The sequence below is a fragment of the Phaethon lepturus genome, unplaced genomic scaffold, assembly GCF_000687285.1.
Source record: "Phaethon lepturus isolate BGI_N335 unplaced genomic scaffold, ASM68728v1 scaffold29658, whole genome shotgun sequence".
In the NCBI taxonomy this organism is placed as follows: Eukaryota; Metazoa; Chordata; class Aves; order Phaethontiformes; family Phaethontidae; genus Phaethon; species Phaethon lepturus.
This window is the reverse complement of record NW_010557354.1, coordinates 64,172-72,447: the sequence shown is the minus strand read 5'-3', so window position 1 is coordinate 72,447 and position 8,276 is coordinate 64,172. Positions and strand designations below refer to the sequence as shown.

Genomic DNA, 8,276 nt, shown 5'->3' with positions numbered 1-8,276 from the left:
GGCCGGGGTCCCGGGCCAGCAGGGGTGTGAAAGCACCCGGGCTTGCAGGTCCTCCAAGCAGGATCTGCAAGGAGATGCCAAGGAGGGATCTGCAGCAAAAGCAGCCGCTGCTTTCAGATGCCAGTTCCTCTTGCATCTCTCCATCCTTCAGCTCCGCTCAGACCCCCTCTGCAGCATGGGGTCACAGGCCGGGCGCTGCGCATGTGCCCCCTTCCCTGGCACTCTCCAGGCATGAGGCAGAGAGGGTGGCTCTCCAGCCCTCGGGTGACATCCGTGAGGGTGGACAGCAGCAGGGCTGGTGCTGGCTGGGGAAGAAGGGGCTGACCCCCACCATGTGCGTCCTTTGCATGCCCGGTCTCCTGGGGCAGCACAGTAAGGAGCCCAGGAGCCTCCTCTCCCAGACCTCCCTCGCCATGAGGGAACGGGGGCTACAAAGGTAGGAAAGGACATTGTGACGGGAGCAGGAGCCCTCCCCAGGTGATGGGGGAGATGGCCTGGCCACCACCCAGAGCCAACTGTCCCTCTTTGCAGAGCAGCCCCAGCCCCCTGTGTGGGGGGAGCGGAGCTGGGGCCGCTGGGCGCGTCGAAGCCAGCCAAGGCTCAGTGGCGGCTGCAAGCAGAGGGTGGGCAAATCCCTTCTCCCAGCATCCGGCACCAGCCACACCCTCTGCAGAAAGCCCCGAGTGGGGAGGAGACACTGCCGTTGCTCAACGATCCCGTGAGGACCCAGGTCCCAGCTCCTTCTCAGCGATGGGAATGGCTGGGCGATGTGGCCGAGCACCACAGACGTGAAGAGTGGGCACCGTCGTGGTGGTGAGGGACCTCTCACGGGCAGCTCACTTGGCCGTGTTTGGCTTCCCGAGCGTCCCGACCCATCGCTGGGGGATTCCTGGCTTTCCTTGATGCTTTGGCTGGATGCTTTGGGGGAATCTCAGTGCTGGGGTGAACATCAGAGGGAAGGGGCTGTGGGACCTTTACCCGCTGGCCATCTCAAATATACCTGTCACTGCCACCAGCATCGCTCGTCGGTCATTCCTCACCGTCCCTTCCAGCTGTCCCAGCGCCAGCGGGTGGCTGTGCCCCGGTCCCGGGCGCAGGTGTTGGCACCGGGGACAGCAGCCCGTGGTCCCAGGGGACAGTGGTCCTGCCTTCCCTGCCCGGGGCAACCCACGTCCTGCCGTGGGGTTAAACTCCCCAAGGAAAGGAGGGAGGAAGATAGGAAAAACAATCACAAGAATTTGTTTCATGCTGCCTGGATCCCTCCCCGCACACAGCAGTGTTTTTGGACGGCCAATTTATAATCAGCAGTGTGGAATGTTGTAAATTAAATATTTTTAAACAACTTTGCTCTCTCTCTGGTTAAACATTTCAGAGATCGCTCTTTCTTGTCTGTCTCTTGCTGGGTGGTCCCTCCATTCGCCCGTACATCTTCCTCAAACACAATTAACCATTTAGATGTTGCACAAAGGAATAGCTTATGCATACAACACCAGTCGCTCGCTGCTCCGGCGCTGGGGGAGGGAGGCAAATAAGAAGGCAGCTTCTTTTATTTTCTACGAAAAACAAAAACAAGAAAATCCCTTTTTCCGTCCCAAACTATCCCATTTTTCCGTGAATTGTAAAGGCGCCGATCCAAGCTCATCATCTGTCTTGGTGCTTGGTCCAACAATCCCCTTGTGTCCCCCCTCCCCTGAAATTCAACATTAGCATTTTAAAAGCCTTAAACATACAAGTTTGTTTAGACTCAAGCTCTCCCAAGCTCTTGCTTTCCATATTTATATACACACGTATTTTAACATATATAAAATGTCTGTCTATAGGGCCTGGAAGGAAGTTCTCGTCTGCCGGCCCGTCTGGGAGGCACAGGCGCGGCTGTGGACCTTGGCTCCCAGGAGATGGAGTGAAAACCAACAGGATCCAGGAATCGGCTGCCTGGCTGAGAGCGAGTGAGCCTCCGTGGGCTGGCTGCTGCGGAGGTCCTCAGGGGGTTTGCTGGGTGCTGGACCCGGGTGAGGGAACCTCCACGTCCCCAAATTAACCCTGCAGGTTGCCCAGTGAGAAGGACCCCATGCCCTGTGCTCCCCCCATGGCACTGGGGGGGCTGGGATGGGGCATGGTGGGCAGCCTGTAACGTCAACGGACCCAGCCCCGATTGCCCGCTGCAATGTTCAGTCCTTTAAAGCAGGTGACCAAAGGCCACAGGAATGACCGTGTGTGACAGGAGGGCAGCACCGATGGCCACCGTGGTGTCCCGGGACCCGGGGAGTGGGTTACACCACACACTGCACAACGTGCGGTCCTCACGCTGCTGCTGCTGGTGCAGGCGATTCCTCTGCGAGCCCCACTTGGGGCTCGATCTAACCTTGTCCTTAGCAAGACACCAGGGCAGGGTCCGGAGCAGCCACTGGCCTCAACTGCAGATTTGGGCTAGTATGGAGGCAGCAAGGCACCTCCTGAAAACACTGGTGCTCCCCAGACCTGCAGGGTTTCATAAGGAAAATTTGGGTCACCTGGGTTGAGAAGGTCCCACCAGCAAAGTCCGAAGGATGGACAGGGCACGGTGAAAATCAATCTTTCCAGGCAGTCAGAGGAAGGAGAGTGGGGTGCAGAAGCCAGCAAGGAAGCCAGCAGGAGCAACACAGCTCTGCACAATAAACCTTGGAGACTGGAGGCAGTAAAAGACTGGTGAGTCCTCGTGATGCCCAGCTCCAAGAGGTTCAGGAGAGTCCTACTGCTAGGGCTACACACAGGAGCATCAAATGGACAGGTGATGGGAGAGCCAGACCTGCGGACCTGAGACCACACGACTGCTCAGCCTGGCACTCCTCTCCCCTTCCTGTCCAAAAGCCAAAAAACTGTCCCAAAAGTGAGATCAAAGCCTGGTGCAAAGAAAGTTTTGTGTCCCCTTCAACACTGCAGGGGTGGGAAGCGCACTGTCCCCAGGAATGGCTAGTTGCTCGCCTCTGCCTTGCATGGCTCCGCTCCAAGGCTGCCAGGAAGATGGGAACCATCCACTTCAGTTTGGCTGCAGGAAGGATCAGATGAGCTGCTGCTTCCTGAAGGATCACAAGAGTCACCTACAGAAGCAAACATGAACAGCTGAGGGAGGAGAGCCACATCTCTGGCCATCTGTAACCGCCCAACAAATGCTTTTCCCAAATCTGTGTCTTGCAAACAGGCTTGGCTGCAAACATCCTGGGAAGGACCTCACTGCAGAGCTGCTGCAGGTGGTGCCCAACTCTCGCAGGAGCCAGGGCGAGAGGGCAGAGCTTCAGGAGCTCCTGCCACAGTGTGCCAGGGGTGACAGACCCACAGGAAGAAGTTTGGGCCAAGTCTGCGCACATGCTGCCACTGGGCTCTGCACCCACGCCAACCTGCTGCCCTGGTCACAGAAAAAGCCTTTTAGGAGCTGCTGGCAGGACACCGCTCCGTGAAACCGAGGAGCTGGAGGTGCTGCTGGCTGGGCACTGTGCTGGGCATCACGGCAAGCCTCTGCTTTACCGCGTGCAGATGTGGCACGTGACGTCACCACAAGAACCTTCTCACATCAACCCCATCTGCACACCTACCAAGGAAGCGTTCAGGACAAGCCTGTCGAGGAATTGCCAGTGCCTAAAGAGCTGGGAAGCTCCAGCTTTTCAGAGAAACGTTGCCTACAAAGCACTGCCTTGGTGCTAATAGCACCATGATGGGCACAGGCTGTAACGCTCAGCTGCCTGGGTGTGACAGAGCAGCAAAAGTGAGGAGACTTACTTGCTATTTGAGAGGTGACCTGTTCCTCAAAGCTGGTGAGCAGCCCGTACCAGTAACACTTTCCTGAAGGTCTGTATGACCTAGGACCAGTCAGTCACATCCAAAACTACCTGGGAACAGAACTCCCTTTCCTTAGTCGCCTCCCCAGTTTTCTGGAAGACCGTAACATTTCTCATTCAGTCTGTAAAGTTGCCTGACTCAACCCATCGTCTGCTCACCTGATGATGACAGCGGCATGGAGACCAGGTTAGATGAGGAAGGGTTAACCTCCCAGTGCCCGCCTTGGGATTCCTGAAGGCCCTATTATCCTGAATTATTTTTCATAATTACTGCCACACACGTAGACTACATCAAGAGTGAATCTTCACTTTGATAATTTGTGCTGTGAAATCTCACTTTGGGATCTACTTTTATCTCACACCAAACACCTGCAGGTCGTAAAAGGCAAAAAGGAAAAGAAAACGCCTCAAATCCCGGCCAGGTTTTCAAGTGTCAGAGAACACTAAATTAATGCTAAATTCTAACCGACACAGTAAAGAGCCCCCCACCCACTTCTTAAATTAGCTAAACAAAAGGACTGAGACGTTAACATATAATTACGGCACAAGGAGGTAAAGCTGTAGCTGTTAAGTAAGGAGATGTGGACTTTTCAGAAGTTAAGATGTATCCTAAAAACAGAGAGGGAGAAGGCTTTGTGTTTAAGCAAAAGGACCATGAGTCAAAGTCCCTGCGGACCTCTCTCGGCTTTGCCGCAGCCTTCCGGTAAAATGCAAAGCCAGGTAATTACGCTCCACTCTGCTGCTGTTTCTACACATCCACAATGGATGCCCCGCTCCCGGTGCCGCACAGAGAGACAAGAACTCTCTTTAATTAACCTTTGTGAAGCCTCTGCGATCCTTGGATGAAAAAAGCTTCGTACCTTAGGAACATGTTTGCACACATACGCACGGCAAAACCTCTAGCACAAAGCCTGAACTGCAGTGCGTTTCTTCTTTCTGCAGCTTGTCAAAGGCCTTGAAGCTCATCCTTACTGATATTTTCCATTCCAATCTGGTCCTTTAGAGGAGGGATTTTGTTTATGAAACTTGGGGAATGTCTGGATTATAATCTCTCTCCTGTCAAATTAGTTAGGAAATGGTAATTTTCCTTGGGGGACACCAGTGCCCATGAAATACCCATTTAAAATTTATCACTTCAGTTAATGAAGTATCATCCCAGCCAGTTGCTGTAAGCACCTCTGGATGTCAACCTGCCAGGGACAGATAAATGTCACGTTGAATCCTACTAGATTCTAATAAACAGCTTGTAGGTAGGAACTTGTGTCCAATTTATAAATGTTAAAAGAACAGCTTGTGTTTCAATCCCATCCAGGTGCTTTACAATCCTGGCACAACCCCTGACCACAGGGCTGTGTGTTTCACATTAGTGCGCTCGACTCATCTCACAGACGTAGGTATAGTAATCCACAGATCATCTAGATGTGGGGAGGGACCTCTTGTCGGGAGGTTAGGAACAGCGGACCGACAAGCGAAAGAATCACCAAAATAAGGCAGAGTACCCATTGCTCAGGCCCCACTTCCCCTCCACACTCCCCCCATCCCTCCATCCCGCTCACATACTTGCTCTTGGGCAGGATTTCAAAGGAACGTACCAAACCCGGCCCTGATGGAAATGGGTGCCAAACTCCTCAACTGCATTACAGAAGAGCAGAGAGGCAGCTTAAACACTTGTGTGCTGTGGGGCAGCACCATGAGAGAGAGGAGGAGGGGGCTGGCGAAGCTGCTGGGCTGCAAAGAGCAGCCCGCATTACGGCTGTGTTTCGCTGCCCGCCCGCTGCGTTGATGAGATGCACAAGCAGCATCCCGAACGGTTTCTCCCAGGCTCGGGGACAGTGGTGCAGGACTGCAGGGACGTGGTTTACATCGCAGGGAGGACGGCTAAGCCATTCTTCGGAGTGGGCACAGTCTGTGTGGTCCCCCCTCTCCCTTCTGCTGGAAAAGTACAGTGCGTTTGCCGGGCGCGCAGGAACCGATATTACCCGGCACAAACCCGCGTGCATCCCAATGAGGGGGGAGGGGCTGACGGACACACCGCTCTGTAAATACTTCTTTATTAAGACATAAATATAAAGCTGAACAGGAAAGGAGCAATGACAGGGTAAACCGTGCCAGTACTGATCTGTATGGATGATCTTACGATGCTTGAACATCTGGTTCTGCTGCTGGCTTCCATAAAATCATCTTTAAAACCTACTCGGGTTATATCTCCATCAGCTGTTCGGTGCCCACAATGACTTCATTAACATGTTTGGCTGCAAAGAGAGAGGGAGGAAAAGAAGAGGAATTGAGTTTTGCAGCAGTGCTTCAGGCCTTGCATTTTTCAAATCTGCAACTTTAAAACAAATGAGAAAAGCAGAACTTGAACACAGATTTGCTGTCTTTCTTTGGACTCCAGCGTCTCTCCAACAGTATCCCACACACATGGCAAAAGCCTAAGCAACTGACTAAACATCAGGAGGTTTCTCTAATGAGAGTTTTCACATGTACGTGTCACTACTAAACAAGAGAGGCCCGACGGAAGTCACAGCTGCTACTGACAGGTGTACATCCAGGTTGAGGCAAAGAACCATCGACATCCAACATGGAGATTGGACATAAAATTAAAGAACAGTAATCCTCTCCGGCCCTAAAGTGTGCTGCGTGCCCTCAAACTGCACAAAGGCTGGGGAGGAGAGGAGCTGCTCATCACTGGGGGACCATGACCAAGAAAGCATGAGACCCTCTCAGCAATCCCAATGCAACCCTGGCATCTTACAAAAAAGTGTGGGTTTGGTTTTTTTTTTTAATTTAGACCTGACTTCTCTCTCCTGGATTAAAAAAATCTGGGTGGAGCCTCTCCAAGTGTCCGCAAGAAGCAAGGTCTCTGAGCACAGTTATCATCTCTGAGGGTCACTGTGGACAGCCCACCTCAGACTCCCACCGAGAAAATTTGCTGGAGGAGCAATTTCTACAAGGTCACTCCTTTGCCTGCTCCCAGGAGCTCTGCACAGCCCCAGTGGACACATTAACGTGCCAGTTCCTGCCCCAACACTGTTAATGCACTGTACTGAAAGAGCCTTCCCTTTAAAATGCAAAAGCAGCTTCTCAGAGAAGGACTGCAAATAGGGGATCTAAAGCCAAAATAATAAAAACACGCAACTGAAAGCCCAGTGCCTAAAAACCCCAAGCGTGTGGCCTCAGAGCCTGACATAAAGCTGGTGTGCTCAAAGTGGGTGTCCTCAGGGTACCGTGAGGGGAGGCGGTGAATCTAAATCGACTCCTATTCAGGTGGAGCTCAGGTGGTTTGACTCATGCCCCTGGGCACTCCATCTCTCCTCCTGCACATCAGCAATAACAATTGGCTCTGGAGCCTGGGATAAAGCATCAAGGCCTGTGAGGTGCTGGGATACACTGATGGAGGCTGTGTTGTCTCCTACACCTTACACAGCAGTGGGGGTGGATAGCCAAGGGTGATGGAAATAACGAGTTGTGTTTTATTTACCCACCTAAAACTCCTCCCCTCCAGGGAGTGGATTTTGCAAGGCTGCTGCAAAACAACAAACATGCCACCTTCGGCTAAATGAAGAAATTCCTGGCAATCCCCAAACTGGCCGGGCCAACACGATGCTTCTCTTGGTTTAAAATTCAAAACGCTACCTTTACACCATGCAAACCAGTGCTCCAGAAAAGGTTTGATCAAAAACTGCTCTATAAACTTCAAGGAGTTTTGGACTGTGGCAAGATAATTTCCCACTACAACCCTAACCCCACCATCATACGGATCCTGCTGTCTCCTCAGCCTGGAGGACAGAATTGGGTTAGCCACATGATCACCTTTCAGAGACCCTTTGTGAAGCCGAAAAAAAGGAGATCAAGGAGCTGCTTCTCACCTTCAGCATCAGATCGAGTTACTTGGTTCTTTGCTCAGGGTATTTAGCGACAACTGATAATTAATCCCGGAGCCTCGTGCTAACATCTTGGAGCTCAAAGTTGGAACGTGAAGCCCAGTCTCCGGCACTTTGGGCAGGACGAGCAGAGGTGGATGCAGTGCTCAGGAAAATGAGGGACTGACTGTGCAAGTGCCAGGTGCAAGCGTGATGTAGGTAGCACCACACAACCTCTCCAGCACAGCTCTGCCAATAGCCCCAAGTCCAGCCTTCAGCGCCTCTCTCCTCCCGTCCCGGACCCCACACAGCTTTGCCAAGGTACCTCAAATCCAACCTGCAGCACTTCTTGCTATAACATTCCTCACCCCCAACAACTTTCCCAATATATCTCAAACAGGCCCTGTAGCAACTCCTGTGACTCCATTCCTGAACCTCCTCCAAGCAGACTACCTATCATGTTGATTTCTCTGATGTGAATAAGACCCTGGCTACCGTCCAGTGAGAGTAATTACGTTATGCCTCTGCAGATTAAACATGCCTTCATCTAGGCTTATAAAGAGCCATGTCAATTTATGGTTCTATATATAGGTTATCTGTA

The 8,276-nt window shown here is 52.3% G+C and overlaps 1 protein-coding gene across 1 annotated transcript in view; it reads right to left on the bottom strand.

Annotated features, from left to right (window-relative positions):
• Positions 1–5,846: 5,846 nt before the first annotated feature.
• EIF2B3 (eukaryotic translation initiation factor 2B, subunit 3 gamma, 58kDa) overlaps positions 5,847–8,276 on the bottom strand; it is a 56,337-nt gene continuing 53,907 nt past the window's right edge. The window contains exon 9 of the mRNA XM_010292753.1: positions 5,847–6,064. Coding sequence (XP_010291055.1) covers positions 6,012–6,064 — 53 coding nt within the window. The 3' untranslated portion in view covers positions 5,847–6,011. The remainder of the gene's footprint in view (positions 6,065–8,276) is intronic.